The 20,183-nt window shown below is 43.8% G+C and overlaps 1 protein-coding gene across 1 annotated transcript in view; it reads left to right on the top strand.

The window, feature by feature from the left end:
- Positions 1–20,183, top strand: part of POLR3A (RNA polymerase III subunit A) — a 61,817-nt gene that overhangs the window by 39,330 nt on the left and 2,304 nt on the right. Inside the window, exons 20-30 of the mRNA XM_070946420.1 lie at positions 122–292; positions 1,325–1,438; positions 7,257–7,343; positions 7,543–7,625; positions 10,148–10,318; positions 12,052–12,145; positions 13,297–13,389; positions 14,633–14,797; positions 15,645–15,809; positions 17,688–17,819; positions 20,014–20,146. Of these exons, the coding sequence (XP_070802521.1) occupies positions 122–292; positions 1,325–1,438; positions 7,257–7,343; positions 7,543–7,625; positions 10,148–10,318; positions 12,052–12,145; positions 13,297–13,389; positions 14,633–14,797; positions 15,645–15,809; positions 17,688–17,819; positions 20,014–20,146 (1,408 nt within the window). The remainder of the gene's footprint in view (positions 1–121; positions 293–1,324; positions 1,439–7,256; positions 7,344–7,542; positions 7,626–10,147; positions 10,319–12,051; positions 12,146–13,296; positions 13,390–14,632; positions 14,798–15,644; positions 15,810–17,687; positions 17,820–20,013; positions 20,147–20,183) is intronic.

Raw genomic sequence — 20,183 nt, forward strand, 5'->3', positions numbered from 1 at the left:
AAATAGGAAGTAGACCTCAACTCCTTTTTGTGGTAGTTAGTAGGAACTGGCTACTACCCTCATCTTGAACAAATATTTCGTGGCTGTGTACTGAAGAAGGTATTTCTCCATCTTCTCCCAGAGGCGATTGGTGAAATCCCTTGAAGATCTTTGTTCTCAGTATGACTTGACCGTCAGGAGTTCTACGGGAGACATTATCCAGTTCATTTATGGTGGGGATGGTTTAGATCCTGCCGCCATGGAAGGAAAAGATGAACCTTTGGAGTTCAAGCGCGTTCTGGACAACGTCAGAGTAAGTATTAGCACTGGGTATTCTTTTTAAAGAAGAAGAAGAATCCTCTGGATAGCAATAGCAAGAACATTTAGACTTATATACCGCTTCACAGTGCTTTAAAGCCCCCTCTTAAGCGGTTTACAGAGTTGGCCTCTTGCCCCCAATAATCTGGGTCCTCATTTTACCGACCTTGGAAGGACGGAAGGCTGAGTCAACCTTGAGCCTGGTGAGATTCGAACTGCTGGCAGCCAGCAGAAGTAGCCTGCAGTACTGCATTCTAGCCACTGCGCCCTCATGGCTCTGTCCACCAAACCATTGAAGGCCTTGGACTTAAAATACCACTTGATCCCGTCATCATTTCAGTTTCTGCAGCTGAAATGCCCTTGCAAGATTTCTTCATCTTGCAAGGTTTTATCCCACGTTGTTTTTGGGGAAACTACCGTATTTTTCAGAGCAGAAGACATACCTTTTTCCCCACTAAAAGAGGCTGAAAATTTGGGTGCGTCTTATACTCTGAATGTAGCTTTTTCGAAGCTTTTTTTCAGCCCTAACGAGGCGCTAGCGAGTGAAGCGATCTCCATGCTTTGCTCCGACTCTCAGCTGTTCTTTAGAAGCTTTTTTTCAGCCCTAACTAGACGCTAGCTGAGTGAAGCGATATCTCCTCCCCCCACTTTGCTTTGCCTGCTTTTCTCATTGCTGCTTCCTCTCGGCTGTGCCTTAAAAGCTGTTTTTTATCCCGAAGCCTGGGATAAAAAAACCAGCAAACTAATGTGCTGAAGCTGACCAGACTAAGGATGCTAGCCAGATGAATACCTGGTAGACAGATTTTTTTTTCCTATTTTCCTCCCCAAAAACTAAGCTGCATCTTATACTCCGGTGCGTCTTATACTCCGAAAAATACGGTACTTTGACAAGTCCCATCTACAGAGGGTTATATATTTGTACAAGCCTGCACAGCAGCATCCCTTCCGAATGCCTATTGAATTTTCTAAGGAACCCCAAGCATAAAACGGCCCTGTCATTGATCTGCATGCTGTTTTGTGCCTTTAGGCGGTCTATCCCAGCCGAAGCGAGCCCGCACTTAGTAAAAACGAACTGGTGCTCACCGCCGAATCCATCATGAAGAAAAACGAATTCCTTTGTTGCCAGGACAGCTTCCTGCAGGTATTGGGTTGTTTCTCGATCTCCTTTTATTACGAAGATGATTTTTCATAAAGGGCGCCGCCTTCTTTCAAACGCCGAACGAATGTCCTCGTATTCCTATCTTGATCATTCAGTAAATGGATTTGAGACTAATGTACGTTAGCATCTCCCTCGTCCCTGTCTTCCCCCTAACATCTCGAAAACCCAGAACAGATAAGAATTCCTAAATCTTCACTTTTAAGACCACATGTTGTTTTAAGACAAGGGAGGGCTTTATTATTTTAGAGCTCTTTGCCTGGATGCTTGATATCCTTGATATCCAAAACCAGAGGTTTGTTTAAAGGAAGGAAGGAAGGAAGGAAGGAAGGAAGGAAGGAAGGAAGGAAGGAAAAGAGAGAGAGAGAAAGGAAAGAAAGAAAAAAAGGAAAGAGAGAGAGAGAAAGGAAAAGAAAGAAAGAAAAAGAGGAAGGAAGGAAAGAAAGAAAGGAAAGAGAAAGGAAAGAAAAGAAAGAAAGAAAAGAGAAAGGAAGGAAAGAAAGAAAGGAAAGAGAAAGGAAAGAAAAAGAGAAAGAAAAAGAAAAAGAGAAAGGAAGGAAAGAAAGAAATGAAAGAGAAAGAAAGAAAGGAAAGAAAAGAGAAAGAAAAAGAAAAGGAAAGAAAAGAAAGAGAAAGAGGAAAAAAAAAAGAAAGCTAAACTAAGTGGCAAAAAACATGTTTGTTTGTTGAAAAAGCAGAGAAGTGTTACTTCAACAACAGCAGAACACCGCTTTGTTTTTCCTATTCATTCTTGAAGGCATTAACTGAAAGCGGCTACGTGGCCTATAATAAGGTAATTGACGCATGCGTGTGTGCGCACGTGTGCAGGGTGTGTGTGTCTGGGGTGTGTGTCTGTGCACACATTATGCCGAGGCTCATAATGCGTTAAAGTCAGTTGGCTATTGGAGCAGTGTAGAAACATAGTCAAATCAATCCACGTCATACTGGAACCTGCCCGGTTTATTAGTGCTGGATCTTAGTTTGCTAGTGGAGATTGAAATGCAGCCTCTCATGTTAGGCACACATGATGTTTTGCAAAAGCTGGAGGCTCCCAACAACATGCAGGCCATGGACCTTCTCAAAACCTTCCGTATCGCCTTTTCTTGACTTCAGACTTCGTTAGAAGGAAAACCAAGACCAGATTCTACATTGTCAATTTCTACTCTGGATATCTTCCTTCCTTCCTTTCCTCCCTCCCTTCCTCCGCTCTTCCCTCCCTCCCTCCCTCCCTTACCTCTGCTCTTCCTTCCCTCCATTCCTCCACTCTTTCCTCCCTCCCTCCCTCTGCTCTTCCTTCCTTCCCTCTCTTCCTCCCTCCCTCTGCTCTTCCTTCCTTCTCTCCATTCCTCTGCTCTTCCCCCCTCCATCCCTCCCTCCCTCTGCTCTTTCTTCCTTTCCTCCCTCTCTTCCTCCTTCCCTCTGCTCTTCCTTCCTTCCCTCCATTCCTCTGCTCTTCCCTCCCTCTTTCCCTTCATTCCTCCACTCTTTCCTCCCTCCCTCCTTCTGCTCTTCCTTCCTTCCCTCTCTTCCTCCCTCCCTCTGCTCTTCCTTCCTTCCCTCCATTCCTCTCTTCCTCCCTCCGTCTGCTCTTCCTTCCTTCCTTCCCTCCATTCCTCTGCTCTTCCCTCCCTCCTTCCCTTCATTCCTCCACTCTTTCCTCCCTCCCTCTGCTCTTTCTTCCTTTCCTCCCTCTCTTCCTCCCTCCCTCCGCTCTTCCTTCCTTCCCTCCATTCCTCTGCTCTTCCCTCCCTCCCTCTCTCCCTTCCTCTGCTCTTCTTCCCTCCCTCCCGTGCTGGTCCTTCCTCCCTCCCTGCCTCCACTTTTCGTTCCTTTTTCCTTCCTTCCTTCCTTCCTTCCTTCCTTCCTTCCTCCCTCCCTCCCTCCCTCCCTCCCTCCCTCCGTCCCTTCTTGAAGATGAAGTAAAAAGCACCAAAAAGTTCTAAGAAGAGTATTAAGTATTACCCGAGAGGTTCACTATAATCTAAGCTAACCTGTACCTCATTGCCAACACAGACTTCTAAATTCATATACACTGCTCAAAAAAATAAAGGGAAGACAAGCCGAAGACATCCGAGATCTGAATGAATGAAATAGCCTTATTAAATACTTTGTTCGTTACATACAGTAGTTTTGTGTTCCCTTTAGTTGTTTGAGCAGTGTATAAACTACTGCATGTAAAGAACAAAGTATTTAATAAGGCTATTTCATTCATTCAGATCTCGGATGTCTTCTGCTTGTCTTCCCTTTATTTTTTTGAGCAGTATATAAGTAGAAGGGATGCAAGCTAATAATTCCCCAAAAACATTTGGAATTATGGTATAAACTGTTGGTGCCAGAGCTTTGAAAAATGTGGAATTTCATTTGGAGGTAATTCAGGAAGTCCATGGAGATTTTCAATCATCCAGGTCATGGTTGTCCAAAAAGGTGCTTTTTCAAAAGGCGACTGGATTTTCTTGGGTTGTTTTTTTTTTTCTCCTAGAAAACATTTCTCACTCAGAACTGAAGAAGCTTCTTGGATGAGAAGTGAAATGTTTTCAAGGAAAAAACAAACAAGAAAGTCCAATTGTCTTTTGAAAAAGCACCTTTGGGATGTTCAGGAAGTCAATAAATAAACTTCCTTTTCAAAAAAAAAAAATCTTACGGGATTGCACCTTAAATGCTGTATGCATGCTAGTGCTGTTCCTGGGAAAAAACTAAAGACACCCCCCAGCTGCCAACTTCGTTCTGTAGCCCTTGTTACAATTTTCCATTCCGTGTCCATTATTCCGGCAACAAAACTCCTTTTCCAAAACAGCTTTTCCCTTTTTGCCCGAAGTCTAAACTGACATATACATAAATATTGCTTTTCCAACTAAAATTTCAAGTCTTTTAACTGCTTGGAATGTTTGCTTTCCTTTTTTGTTAACCTTTAAAATGTGTCCCGATTGTTTTGCTGGGTTTTTTTTGGGGGGGGGGGGTGGGGGGGCTGGCAGAATCTTACCCCCGTGCATGGTCGTTCAAATGAAAATCCTGTTGTAAAATTCACTGAAGCTGACAGGGGCGCTGTTTTGTCCCCCCACCTCACATAGGCAGACACACGAGCAAAAGATGTCTCCCAGTAATTTATTTTTACAAGCCGACCTGAATCCCTTTGGCAGATAAAAATTCTGGCAGCTACTTTCCGAATGCCTGCCAAGTTTCTTATCACCTCTAGAAACAGGAGTCAGCGTATCTGTAGTCCGTTGCTGGGGCAACCAAGAATTCAAAGAGTAGTCAGAAGTCATTCACAAAGTCAAGCCTTAATTCTGAAAAATATCCCATCCGAAGCTCACGATATGCAGTTTTTATCCTTCACAGAGCCTGCAGAGCAACCCCACCCACTTTTATCCCCTGTGGGGAATGGCTCAGTGACGCAGCAATCTCTGGCCCTTCCACACCTCTTCCTTTGCTGCGCACGCCTCTCCCTCCGACGCTGCCTGGGATCAATCCAAGATTGATCTTCATCACTCCCTATTAGTGGATGCCCGGACATGCTTTCCTCCTGGCCTTCAGCTGGAACCTGAGGCGTTGCCAGAAAGGAGGGTCCTGGAGAGGGAAGGCTTGTCAGTTCCTCCCCATCACTTTCAGAGTCATCTTCCTCTGTGAGGACAGGCTCGGGAGCCTGAGTCACAACAGGCGCACAATTTGTTTCCTGCTGTATTCGTTGTGTTACTCTAGATCAGGGGTTTCCAATCTTGGCCACTTTAAGGCTTGTGGACTTCAACTCCCAGAATTCCTCAGCCAGCTTTGCTAGCTGAGGAATTCTGCGAGTTGAAGTCCACAAGCCTTAAAGTGGCCAAGATTGGAGACCCCTGATCTAGATTCAGAGAGAAAAACCGTTCTCTCATTCCTGAAAACCTTCCCTGTATTGTCTTTGCAAAAACAACCACCGCCACACACACCACTTTTTTTCTGCTCTAAATATTTGATTGCTCGCTTCACTGAGTCTCCCGTTTCAATGCAAGAACTTGTTTGAAGAGTGGCTCGATTCCAGGGGTGTCAAACACGATTTCATTGAGAGCCGCATCAGGGTTGTGTTTGACCTCGGGAAGCGGGGGCTGGAGTGGGCGTGGCCAGCTCGACGTCACTCGTGTCGGGGGGGGGGGCTGTGGTGGCCCGTGCACTCTGCCAGAGAAAATGGGCTCCTGAGCTCCATTTTCGGCTGCGACGGCCTCCTGCAACCCTCTGACAGCGAAAACGGAGCTCTGGGCGGCCCTCCCAAACTCCATTTTTGCTGGTAGAAGCACCACGTGCTAGTCCTTTGCTGTTTCCAGGGCAGCCACGCGGGCCAGATCTAAGCACCCCATGGGCCGAATCCGGCCCCCGGGCCTTGAGTTCAATACCCTTGCTCTACCACCAGTTCTCAACAAACGAAAACAACAAATGTGTTAACAAGGGTACAAAAGCATAGATAGAACAGGGATCGCTAAACCCTGGGCTGCGGCCCACTACCTTTTCGAAACTGGGCTGTGGGAGAGATGGGCAAATGCGCGTGTGCAAAGCGCCACCTGCACAGGCAACGGGCCAGCAGGCATGTGCACACAAAGCTCCACTCGCGTGTGGGGAGGGCGCTTGCACTCACGTGCGAAGCTCCGTTTCAGACAGATAGATTGATGAAGTGGGCCAATCCAGCGGTTAAATAAACGAGTAAACCAGCAAATCATGGTTAGTAGCTGTTACGGTGTGTCCAGAATTAAATTAGGAGGGTGGGTCTAGTCCATTCATTTCATTGGGTGCTTCCTAATATTAATTTTCAGGGGAGCAGGTGTCTCCTACTGTTCCTTCTCCTCCTCCTCCTCTTCTTCTATTTCTTCTTCTTCCCCTTCCTCTTCTCATCCTTCTTTTCTCCTCCTTCTCTTGTTCTTTTTCTCCTCTTCCTCCTCCTCCTCCTTCTCTTCCTCCCCCTCCTCCTACTTCTCTTCCTTTTTCTTCCCCTTCTCCTTTTTACCCTTCCTCTTCTTCACCTCCTCCTCCTCCTCTTCCTCTTCCTCTTCTCCTCCTCCTTCTCCTCCTTCCTTTCCCCTTCCCCTCCTCTTCCTTGTCTTCTTCTCCTTCTTCTTCTTTCTCCTCCTCTTCCTCCTCCTCTCTTCCTTTGATACATTCATTTCATTGGGTGCTTCCTAATATTAATTTTCAGGGGAGCAGGTGTCTCCTCCTCTTCTTCTTGTTCTTCTGTTTCTTCTTCTTCTTCTTTTCCTCTCCTCCTCCTCCTCTCTTCCATTCCATTGCGTTTTATCTCCCTCCTCTTATTTGAAAAATGTAAAATAAGAATAGAAAATCCCAACACAAGAAAAGACAACTATAATACTTTTATTTCTGCTTGCTAAGTTTTCTGAATGTTACATCATAGATGCTTTCCAAAACCAATGTAAAAAAACCTGGCTCTTGTGTCAGGAAATTCAGTTCTTCCAGTCAACTTCCTAATTCCTTTTTTATGTATGGGCCAGTAGATGGCAGCACTTCACTGACTTCACTCAAAACTAAGAAGCTGAGCAGGGACAACCTTGGTAGTCCTTGGATGGGAGACTTACTATCTGAGAAGGATCTAGGTCTGTAATTGGGAAGCAGGAAAGAAATTCTAAATACAGAGTCTTGTTGGCAAGAAAACTCCAGTGCCTAGAAAGTCAGCAGTGATTGAGTTTGACTTTGACTCTTTATTTTTTATTTTTTCTCCTAATCACTTTTTTTCCCCCTCCCCTAGTGTAATGTACTGTGCTGGTGACTTTTCGTCATTAATTGGCAGAAACGAAACACAAAGCTAAACACATGATATTCTTTATTGCAGGAAATTAAAAAATTCATCAAAAGCATGTCTGAAAAGATCAAGAAAACCAGGGACAAGTATGGCATTAATGACAATGGCACAACAGAGGTAATCTGCATAACGGGTGCTTTCTGTAGTTTGGGATATATAGTTTGGGCGGTGGAAAGGAGGATCTTAACGGCCTGAATAATTGAGGAAGTACAAGAAGTTCGGTGACCTTTTTAGCGATATGTAGAGAACACAACACTCAATTATTGACTAATATATCGAATATACTTGTAATCATTCTGGGTTTTCATCCCTTTAGCCCTATGTTTTATACCAATTGGACCGAATCACTCCAACCCAGCTGGAAAAATTTCTGGAGATCTGCCGAGAGAAGTATATGAGGTAGGAAAAATTAACAAGAAGGCTTCTTCCACTGGTTGATTGTACTCAGTGTTAGGAAATATCTCCCTACATTCTAGGTTGCTTCTCTAATTTTGCTAAAAGTAATCTATAAATAGCCAGTTAGCCTGTGTATAATGAATAGATATTGGTGATGAGTGTTGTATACAGTAGTGGCCAAAATTGTGGAAAAGTGTATTTTTGAGGTTTGATAGCTAATAACACCCCCTTTTTTTTTGGAGTTTCAAGATAATCATATACCTATATTTAAATGCTTTGGGTCAGTGGTGAAATCCAATTTTTTTTACTACCGGTTCTGCGGGTATGGTGTGGTGGGCGTGGTGTGGCTTGGTGGGCATGGCAGGGGAAGGATACTGCAAAATCCCCACTCCTGGGAGAAGGATATTGCAAAATCACCATTCCCACCCCACTCCGGGGCCAGCCAAAGGTGGCATTTGCCGGTTCTCCAAACTACTCAAAATTTCCGCTACCGGTTCTCCAGAACCTGCTGGATTTCACCCCTGCTTTGGGTTACCAATACAGCACAGGGATGGGGAATGTGACTCTATGAGCCACGGTGGTGCAGTGGTTAGAATGCAGTACTGCAAGCTACTTCTGCTGACTGCCGGCTGACTGCAATTTGACAGTTCAAATCTCACCAGGGTCAAGGTGGACTCAGCCTTCCATCCTTCTGAGGTGGGTAAAATGAGGACCCAAATTATAGGGTGCAACAGGCTGACTCTGTAAACCGCTTAGAGAGGGCTGTAAAAGCACTGTGAAGCGGTATATAAGTCTAAGTGCTATTGCTATACTGTAGTGCTCTGCTCATTGGTGTTTGTGCACTCAAGCGAGCGGGTGAAAAACACACCTGCAATATGTGGGAATTTCTTTTTTTTGCCGGGGGGGGGGAGGATAAATAAGTAAATAAATAAGCTTTTTGGGGGATGGGAGATGATTCTGCTCCTATGTACGTCCATGCTCAAGATCTGTGAAGATCTGTAAATAATTTGGAAAAGCCTACCTTGTGATCCTAAGGGAGAATTTCCAGATTTCACGCAACTGATCATTCCCACGTTACCGGAAGCATAAAAATGATTTAAGAGAACGGGTTACGGATCGCACCTTGAGGAATGAGAAACCGCAAAGGCATCTGGTAAAATTACAGACGGGGTTGAATCTAACTGCCTTGGGCACCTAGTTTATTATTATTTATCCCTGTTTTAATTGGTTTTTAATTAGATTTTCCTTTATTATTGTATGTTTTTAACTTGTGTTCGCCACCCTGAGTCCTTTGGGAGAAGGGCGGCATATAAATATTTGTAAATAAATAAATAAATAGTTTTGATGTCCTCCTCCCAAAGGATTGGTAACCTTGTATACGTTTTTGGACCGCAGATTCAATTGAGCTTCAGGCAAGCAACGATTCTCGAATGGTGCACAGAGAATTTCCATTTTAAATACAGAGAATGTGACTGGGTCTTTCAAGAACTCGGCTATGTTTTACCAGAACAGAATAACAAACCTTGGAGGAACCTTGGAGGTCTTCTAGTCCAACCCCCTGCTCAGGCAGAATGTCAACTCGCAAAGCATCCCTGGCCTCCTCTCGAGTTGCCATATGAACCCTGACACAGGAAACCCTATAACAGGGGTGTCAAACTCGAGGCCCGGGGGCCAGATTCGGCCTGTGGTGTGCTTAGATCTGGTCCACGGTGCCACCCTGGAAACAGGGAAGGACTGGCCCACAGTGCCTCTGCCAAGGAAAATGGCACTTGGGAAGGCAGCCCTCCCGAGTTCCGATTTCCCTGGCAGAGGGTTGCAGGAAACCATCGCAGCCGAAACGGAGCTTGGGTTTTCACTGGCAGAGCGCTTGGGTCATCACAGGTGCCCCCAACATGAGTGACATTGAGCTGGCCACGCGCCCCCCCCCCCCCCGCCCCTCCAAGGTCAAACACAATGAAATAGAATTTGACACCCCTGCCCTATACCATTGCAGACAAATGGTTCGGATTGTTTCAGACAATCTCTTCTTTAAAAAGTGTTGGAGTATTCACAACTTCTGGAGGCAAGTTGTTCCACTGATTAATTGTTCTGACTTTCAGGAAATTTCTCCTTAGTTCTAGGTTGCTTCTCTTCTTGATTAATTTCCATCCATTGCTTCTTGTCCTGCCCTCAGGTGCTTTGGAGAACAGCTTGACTCCCTCTTCTTTGTGGCAGTCCCTGAGATATTGGAACACTGCTATCATGTCTCCCCTAGTTCTTTTTTTCATTAAACCAGACATACCCAATTCCAGCAACCGTTCTTTATATGTTTTAGCCTCCAGTCCCCTAATCATTTTGGTTGCTCTTCTCTGCACTCTTTCTAGTCTTTTTTACATTGTTGTGACCACAGCTGGATGCGGCATTCCAAGTGTGATCTTACCAAGGCATTGATAAAGAGGTATTTTCAATGCAGCCACGAAGCGTCAAGGAAATTGATAGCTGTGGAATGAACGAAAATCAATGTTTCTTTGAATCCGATATCTTAGGGCGCAGATGGAGCCTGGCTCTGCAGTGGGAGCCCTCTGTGCGCAAAGCATCGGGGAGCCCGGCACGCAGATGACTCTCAAGACTTTCCATTTTGCTGGTGTGGCCTCCATGAACATCACCTTAGGAGTGCCAAGGATCAAAGAGATCATCAATGCCTCCAAAGCCATCAGGTATGTGGGCTACAGAAATGGTTCTGGATCATAATTAGGTGTCTCACTTCCAATTTTTGCCTTTTTTTTTTTTTTAAGAAAAATAACATTTACAGTTATTGAGTAGAATATCATGGAGAGAACTTTGAGGTTTTGTTTTTTTTTAATAGGAAGGGATACACACACGTTCAAATTTCCAAATAAAAATGTGGAAGAACTGTGAATTTGGTTCCGTATTTTAAAAAGCACTGGGCTCCAAATATTTTTTTAAAAGGTCTTTTGTACCAAGGGAAGTTAGTAAAAAAAAAATTGAGAGTCAGTTTGGTTTACTGGTTGAAGCACTGGGCTAGAAAGCACAAACTGTGAGTTCTAGTCCTGCCTTATCCGTGAAAGCCAGTTGTGTGACTTTGGGCCAATCACCAGGAGACTGTGAGTTCTAGTCCCGCCTTAGCCATGAAAGTCAGCTGGGTGAATTTGGGCCAATCACCAAGAGACAATGAATTCTAGTCCCGCCTTAGCCATGAAAGTCAGCTAGGTGATTTTGGGCCAATCACCAGGAGACTGTGAACTCTAGTCCCGCCTTAGCCGCTGAAGTCAGTTGGGTGACTTTGAACCAATCACTAGGATACGGTGAGTTCTAGTCCTGCCTTAGCCCATTCTTTCTTGCTAGTTCTTCCCAATTTCAAACGAGGCCTTAAAAGAATCACTAATTTTTAAAATTCTGTGATGCGTCGGTCTTAAAAGATACTTGCTCCAAGTACCACGCTAGGAGATAGCAAAGCATCTATTTAAAGTTGGTGTAATTTATATATAAAACATTGAGAACATTAATAGGGAGAGCATATATTGCTTTGCGCTGGTTTTATTTATTTATTTATTTATTTATTCGATTTGTATACCGCCCTACTCCCGAAGGACTCAGGGCGGTGAACAGCCAAACAATAAAATAACATAGACATAAAAAATTTAAAAACCAGATAAAATCAAATTAAATTATTTTGGCCCAGACAGATTAAAACACCCCAATAATTTAAAAACAGATTAAAATTTACATATTTAAAAGGGAAGAGATTAGGCCAAGCCCGCCTGCTGGAATAAAAAGGTCTTCACAGCGCGGCGGAAGGTGCGCAGATCCGGGATCCTCCGTATCTCCGGGGGGAGCTCATTCCAGACGGTAGGTGCCCCCACAGAGAAGGCTCTCCCCCTAGGGGTCGCCAGCCGACATTGTTTGGCTGACGGCACCCGGAGGAGTCCCTCTCTATGAGAGCGAACTGGCCGGTGGGAGGCTATTGGTGGTAGTAGGCGGTCCCGTAGATAACCAGGTCCTAAGCCATGGAGCGCTTTAAAGGTGGTAACCAAAACCTTGAAGCGCACCCGGAAGACCACCGGGAGCCAGTGCAGCTCGCGCAGGAGAGGTATCACATGGGAGCGCCACGTCGCTCCCATTACCACCCGCGCGGCCGCACTCTGCGCCAGTTGGAGCCTCCGGGTGCTCCTCAAGGGGAGCCCCATGTAGAGAGCATTGCAATAGTCCAGGCGGGAGGTGACGAGGGCATGAGTGACTGTGCGTAACGAGTCCCGATCCAGAAAGGGACGCAACTGGCGAATCAGGCGAACCTGATGAAAAATCCTCCCGGTCACGGCCGTCAAGTTTTGCACTTTTTGTTGCGTGAATTATAAAATGTCTACTTATACTATATATATATATATATTAAAAACCATTTCACATTTATGCTTTACTTGCTTACGTGTAGCACGCCAATTATCACTGCCCATCTCGACATAGATGATGATCCTGATTTTGCTCGTTTGGTCAAAGGAAGAATAGAAAAGACACTTCTGGGAGAGGTACAGTGTGTTTCTTAACAACTAAATAGCTCGTTGTATGTATGGGTAGTCCTTGGCTTACGGCCGTTTGCTTAGTGACCGTTCGAAGTTACAACAGCACTGAAAAAAGTGACTTAGGACCATTTACTCTGTTTCCCCAAAAATAAGACATCCCTTGATAATAAGCCCAATCAGGCTTTTGAGTGCATGCGCTAAAATAAGACCCCCCCTGAAAATAAGTCCTCCCCGAAAATATTTAAACGCGGAGCTGGAAATCAGCTAAGATGACAAGAGGAGCCCCATCTTGCTCCACGCACCCCAAAATGATAAGACCTCCCCGAAAATAAGGCCAAGCGCTTATTTCGGGGTTCAAGAAAATATAAGACAGGGTCGTCTTTTCGGAGAATCACGGTATCACTTAATAACCATTGCATCATCCCCATGTTCCCGTGAGCAAAATTCAGACACTTGGTGACTGACTCGTATTTATGACGGTTGCAGTGTCCTGGGGTCACGTGATACTCTTTTTGTGACCTTTTGACAAAAAAAAAAAGTCAATGAGGAAGCCGATTCACTTAACGACTTAAGTGCAGGGATTCACTTAACAATGGTGGCAAGAATAGTTGTAAAACGGGGCAGAAACTCACTTAAGAAATGTTTCGCTTAGCAACCATCGGGCTCAATTGTGGTCAGGGGTTTACCTGTATTTGCAAAGTCTTTACAATAGTCCTTGACTTACAACAGCTTGTTTAGTGACCGTTCAAAGTTACAACAGCATTGAAAAAGTGAGTTATGACCATATTTCACACTTATGAAGGTTGCAGCATCCCCACGATCTCGTGATCAAAATTCAGACGCTTGGCAACTGGCATGTACTTATGACGGTTGAGGCGGCCCAAGGTCACGTGATCTCCTTTTTTGCAACCTTCTGACCAGCAAAGTCACTTAAGAACCATGTGACTAACTTAACAACTGCAGGGTTTCACTTAACAACGGTGGCGAGGCAGGTCGTAAAATGGGGCGAAAACTCGCTTAACAACTGTCTCGCTTAACAACAGAAATTCTGGCCTCTACTGTCGTCGTAAATCGAGGACTGCCTGTTCTGTGTGGTTAATGCTGTGAGTATTCAGACACAAATCTGGCTCTTGAGAAGTTTTTGTTTGGCCTTGCAGATTTCGGAATACATTGAAGAAGTCTTCCTTCCTGACGACTGTTTTATTCTTGTCAAGCTTTCTTTGGAACGGATTAGGCTGCTGAGGCTGGAAGTAAGTACGAACATGAGAGTCCCCTAATACAGGTGTAGGTTTTGAAGGTTATTGCATTTCAGAAAGAAGGTAAAGATTAAAACTTAGAATCAGTTCCCATTTTAAGCCTTTGGTTCAAAAGTTAACTTTGGAACCTCTTATCTGGTAGCAATTCTACAATCACAATTGTAGAATCGATCTAATTAATTAAATTAATTATTTTAACTAATTAAAATAGAATCAATCAATCAAAAACAATGGCGACCAACCTGCCTCCCGTTGAGGACCTGTATACTGCACGAGTCAAAAAGAGGGCTGTGAAAATATCTACAGACCCCTCACATCCTGGACATAAACTGTTTCAATTCCTACTCTCAAAACGACGCTATAGAGCACTGCACACCAGAACAACTAGACACAAGGACAGTTTTTTCCCGAACACCATCGCTCTGCTAAACAAATAATTCCCTCAACACTGTCAAATGAACTACTAAGTCTGTATTGCTATTCTTTTTCTCATCCTTCCTAGTACCAATCTCTTCCCACTTATGGCTATATCCATGTTGCTTGTATCTTTACAACTTATATTGTTTTTATTGTTTCCTAGTACGATTTGATTGCTTATTAGTATCCTATGGCCATCACTAAGTGTTGTATCTTATGATTCTTGATATATTTTATTTTTTCTTTATGTACACTGAGAGCTTATGCACTAAAAACAAATTCCTTGTGTATCTAATCACACTTGGCCAATAAAGAATTCCTATTCTATTCTATTCTATTCTATTCTATTCTATTCTATTCTATTCTATTCTATTCTATTCTATTCTATTCTATTCTATTCTATTCCATTCCATTCCATTCCATTCCATTCCATTCCATTCTGCATTCTATGCTGTGCTATGCTATGCTATGCTATGCTATGCTATGCTATGCTATGCTATTCTGCATTCTGTTCTATTCTGCCTTCTATTCTATTCCATATTCTATTCTATTCTATTCCACATTCTATTCTATTCCATTCCATTCTATTCTATTCAACATTCTATTCTATTCCATATTCTATTCCATTCCATATTCTATTCTATTCTATTCTGCATTCTATTCTATTCTATTCTATTCTATTCTATTCTATTCTATTCTATTCTATTCTATTCTATTCTATTCTATTCTATTCTATTCTTGTGGGAGCAGATCAGAGGCCAAAAACCGATGCAGGTAATAAAATGACAGTCTCCCCCCCCCCCTCCCTCCCCACGCACAGGTTAATGCGGAGACTGTGAGATACTCGATTTGCGTCTCAAAGCTCAGAGTGAAGCCCGGGGATGTAGTTGTCCATGGGGAAGCGGTAGTCTGCGTTACTCCCCGAGAGAATAGCAAGAGCTCCATGTATTACGTCTTGCAGTCCCTGAAAGAAGACCTGCCAAAGGTGAGCATTCTTCATTTTATTGTCATTGATGAGTAAGTGAAATTGTTCAAGGTTTTTTTCTTTCTTTCTGGAAATCGATCGACTTCAGAGTCTTCCAAACAGAAAAGAAAAGGGGGAAAAAAGAATTCTTAATATTGTTGCAACTTTTGTTACGGCTTTTTTTGACATTCAGCCAGATGTTTAAAATCCTTCCCAAAGATCTGGGTTAGGCGGATGTGGATATTTGAGGGTATCTTTGCAGGATGTCAGCCGTTCCAACCGAAGCTGCCTTTTGCAATTGACTGATGGTGGTTTTGTCAATGCCGATGATGGTGTTTAAGTGGTGCTCCAGTTATTTTGGGAATTGCACCCTAAGGTGCCTTTGACTATCGATACTATCTTCTTGGTCCTTCTCCAAAACATCCCCAACTTGATAGTCCTCCAGACTCGGGTTTATCAAATCACGGATTATTCACGATCTCATACACTCTGACCTGATTAAAAAGCAAATGTTGATCAAGCAGAAAGCCTTTATTTGCAAAATTTATGAAGCATCTTACCCCAGGGGCTGCCGATGATGTACAGAATCCAGAATTATCATATTTAAATAATCATAAGCAATAATAAATGGTAATGATATGATTTTCCTCCAGCTGCTTAATCCACCAGAGAATTGAGATACCTAACTCTCTGAGATTCTTGTTCATTCATATTCTACCCATTTTCCTTCCGGGAGAACATTCAGATGAACTCCCAAGTCTTAGTAAAAACTGTGAAGGAAGCTTGTCGTTCTATTTTTGCACTACTAATCCTGAGGGGAAAAAAATCAAATGTTTCTGTTTCTGCTTGTTTCTTTTTCAACCTCTAGGTCGTAGTGCAAGGTATCCCAGAGGTATCTCGTGCCGTCATTCATATCGACGAACAGAGTGGCAAGGAAAAGTACAAATTGTTGGTGGAAGGTGACAACTTGAGAGCTGTCATGGCCACTCATGGGGTCAAAGGAACCAGAACGACGTCAAACAATACTTATGAGGTAACATAACAGAAGAGGGGATAAATTGGTGGAACAGAGCAGTTAAGAAAGGGGTCCTAACATGTCACATTACTGCTTGGTTCAAATCTTGCTTCTTCCATGAACTGACTTAAGTATTAAAATAAGGCCTTCGTTTAACCTTGGTGCCTTCTCCACGATATAGGCCTAATATAAGTTTTGTGAGGGTCTGTATAAGGATGATAGTAAGTTCATACTGTAAATGATTCTGGACATAATGATGGGGAAAAAGAAAACTTATCTTTGTATGAAGGCATAAAGAGTCATATATACAGAGTCAGTTTGGTCTAATAGTGATAGCACTTATATACCGCTTCACGGTGCTTTACAGCCCTCTCTAAGCGGTTTACAGAGTCAGCATCTTGTCCCCAACAATCTGGGTTCTCATTTTATCCACCTCGGAAGGATGGAAGGTTGAGTCCACCTTGACCCTGGTGAGATTCGAACTGTCAAATTGGTTGAGTCAATCTTGAGGCTGGTGAGATTCAAACTGCCAACTTGCCGGCAGTCAGCAGAAGTAGCCTGCAGTACTGCAGTCTGACCACTGCGCCACCGCAGCTCAAATGCAGTGGCCCCCAACCTTTTGGGCACCAGGGACCCATTCTGTGGAGAGAGACTGCCTGCATCCCACGGATGGGGCTTCGCTTGTTTGCGCAGCCCAGTTTCTGGCATGCCGAGGCCTGGTGCCGGTCCACAGACCAGGGTTTGGGGACCCCTGGTCTAATGGTTAAGGCAGCAAGCTAGAAACTGGGAGACAGTGAGTTCTAGTCCACTTTAGCCAACTGGAGGACTTTGGGCCAGTCACTCTCTCTCAGCCCAACCCACCTCACAGGTGTGGTTGCGGAGAAAATAGGAGGAGGAATGTATTGGATATGTCTCCCATTGGGGTGGGTGGGTGAATGGGGGGAGAGACAGAGACAGAGAGAGGATGAATAGAGGATGAATAAAGACAGACAGACAGACAGATAGATAGACAGACAGACACAGATAGATAGATACCGTGTTTCTCAGAATAAGAGAATAAGACCGATTCTTATTTTCTTTTAGACTTGAAAATAAGCACTTGGGCTTGTTTTCGAGGCGGTCTTACTTTTTTTGAGGTGCAGCAGGCCAGACTCGGTGAGCTGGACACATCGTGGACGTACCGTCGCCTCCATTCCGAACCTTCAGAGGAATGGAGGCTTTTTGGCGAACCAGAGGAAAATGGGGAGGGCAAAAGCGGTATTTGCGCTGCCCCAAGGGGCCAGCGTGCTGCAGCTGCAGCTGGACAGTTGCACCCCCTCCTGCACCCGCGCCGCCAGTCGTGCTGGCCACACCCATCCCCACCCCCCAGGCTTATTTTTGAGATAGGGGTAATATTAGGCCCACCCCCAAAAAAATTAGGGTTGGGCTTATTATTGGGGTGGGTGATGTTTTTGGATAAACACGATAGATAGATAGATAGATAGATAGATAGATAGATAGATAGATAGATAGATAGATGATAGATACGGACGGAGGGAGGTAGAGAGAGAGGGAGGGATAGATAGATAGATAGATAGATAGATAGATAGATAGATAGATAGATAGATAGATAGATAGATAGATAGATAGATAGATGATAGATATGGAGAGAGAGAGGGAGGGAGAGAAAGAGAGAGAGAGAGAGAGAGAGAAATAGGGAGGGAGGGGGAGAGAGAGAGGTAGGTTAGGTAGGTAGGTAGGTAGATAACTTACTTCTTTACATATTTCTCTGCCATACCTATCTATCAGATATGCCATAGAAATGTGTAAAGAAATGAATATAATTGGGTTGGAGAACAGAGAAAATTGAATAAGGATTTTTCTATTTCGTTAAGGCAACATAAATTAATCTTGCAGGTTGAGAAAACCTTGGGCATTGAGGCTGCACGAACCACTATTATCAGTGAAATCCAATATACTATGGTAAACCACGGAATGAGTATTGATCGGAGGCATGTCATGCTGTTGTCGGACCTAATGACCTACAAGGTTTGGGGTTTTTTTAAAAAATTTTTCCCATTATTGTATAAAATTACTCATTCTTTCATCTCTCTCACCCTGAAAAATATATAAACGAAGAAAAATGCTAAGAAAGGTTTAGCAATAATACCAGCATGAGATTTGGGCAGGGGCCCTTCTCCTTTAGAGAGGAGAATTTTTAAATGGGAGAATGCCTTCCATTGAGGACCTGTGTATTGCATGAACCAGAAAGAGGGCTGAGAAAATATCTACAGACCCCTCACTTCTGGACATACAGTAGTGGCCAAAATTGTGGAAACCTTTTGGGAAATGTGTATTTTTGAGGTTTGATGGCTAATAACACCACTTGTTTTTGGAGTTTCAAGATAATCCTATTCCACTGCTTAAATGGCCGGGGAATAGCCCAGACCTTCACCCAATTGAAAATCTATGGAGCCGACTAAAGAAACTTGTTAGTCAGAAGCGACCCAGAAATAAAACCCAATTCATAGAATCAATCATTCAATCTTGGTTTCACATTAGAACAGCTGCAGAACTAAAAAGACTTGGTTCACTCCATGGGAAGACGTTGTATGGCTGTAATTCATGCTAAAGGTTACCCATCTAAGCATTAACTGACATGGTGATAATTTTTGTATATCTTGTTTTTTCTATGGTGATAATTTTTGTATATCTCATTTTTTTTCCTACGTGTTTCACTTTTCTTCTTTATACTGTAGCTGCTATTCTAATAGCAAATCCTTCATACAAGTTATTGTACTACATTCTTGATTAAATTATATTTCCATTGATATATACCGTATTTTTCAGAGTATAAAACGCTCTGGACTATAAGGCGCACCTACCTTTTTTGGTGAGGAAAACAAGAAAAAGAAATCTGCCTCCCAGCAATTTTGCCTCATTGCAGCAAACAGCCTGCTTTACTTTCATTTTCGTTTTCAGCATAGCTTGATTAGCACAAGAAAAAAATATCTGCTCCCAGCAATTTACCTCCTTGCAGCAAGCAGCAGAGGCCCACGCAGCAATAGGCCATGGCAATCCCTGCAGCCTGAAACAGCTGAGAGTCAGGAGGCTGATCCAAGGGACAATCAACTTGTGCTAATTAGACTGTACTGAAGCTGAAATGGGCTGCTTCTTCTTGCTGCTTGCTGCGAGGAGGTAAATTGATGGGAGGCAGAGGCCAAAGGATGGGGGCCAGTGGGTGGGCGGGGCTACATTCAGTGTATAAGAGGCACCCAAATTTTCAGCCCCTTTTAGGGGGGTGGAAGGTGTGTCTTATACTCTGAAAAATACGGTAATTTTATGTTACTGCTCCTAAAAGAAGTGGTGTTATTAGCTAGTTTTAGAAAATACATTTTTCCCAAAAGGTTTCCACAATTTTGGCCACTACTGTAAACAAACTGTTTCAACTCCTCCCCCCAGGACCCCTCTATAGGGCATTGCAAGCCAAAACAATTAGACCCAGGGACAGTTTTCTCCCCTCTGCCATCATTCTGCTGCCAAAAACCTGATTCCCACAGCATTGTCTTAGGCCTAAAGGCATTTACCCATGTAGTAGGCTGGGTTGATATTATCTTTCTCATCTTCTCATTTTTCCTAATACCTTCTCCTGTTGGTATCTACGATTCATCCCTTGTTGTATCTTATGATTAATGGTTGTCACTATTGATCCGTCACTTAGTTGTTTGCATGTGCACTGAGAGCTTATGCACCAGAGACAATTTCCTTGTGTGTCCAATCGCATTCGGCCCATAAAGAATTATGTGCTATTCTATTTATATTTATACTCCCATCCAGAGGTGGGCTTTACATAATGTAACAAGTGGTTCGCCCAGCACCGGAAATATGAGCGCATGCCATCCGTGCATGCGTGCAGCATCACAAAACACAGGAATATAGGATGGGATTGCGCCTGGGCGGTTGGGCAGCCCACCCACAGGTCGCTACTACCGGTTGGCCCGAACCGGCTGAATCCCACCTCTCCTCCCATCCCTTGAGTTCTTTGTTGTTGAGCTGTATTTTGTACATGCTTTACTAAAGACTTTGAGAAATCAAATAATCCTTGTTGGTTCTATCTGGTATCACTTGTAGCATGAAATTCGGAATGGAGCATTGCAAATTTTGCCTCTCCCACCCCCTGTCTACCCGTTCGGCAGTTCTCTAGTAATGTTAATGGCTTTTTCTCCCCTCTTTTGGGGATTAGGGTGAAGTTCTGGGAATTACTAGATTTGGGCTGGCAAAAATGAAAGAGAGCGTCTTGATGCTTGCGTCCTTCGAAAAGACAGCAGACCATCTCTTCGACGCCGCATACTTTGGGCAGAAGGATTCAGTGTGTGGTAAGTATTTGTAGGTTCGTTTACGGTTCAGTCAGGA

This window comes from Pituophis catenifer, unplaced genomic scaffold (assembly GCF_029215685.1).
Source record: "Pituophis catenifer annectens isolate HBS135680 unplaced genomic scaffold, rPitCat1.0.hap2 SCAF_6, whole genome shotgun sequence".
Classification (NCBI taxonomy): Eukaryota; Metazoa; Chordata; class Lepidosauria; order Squamata; family Colubridae; genus Pituophis; species Pituophis catenifer.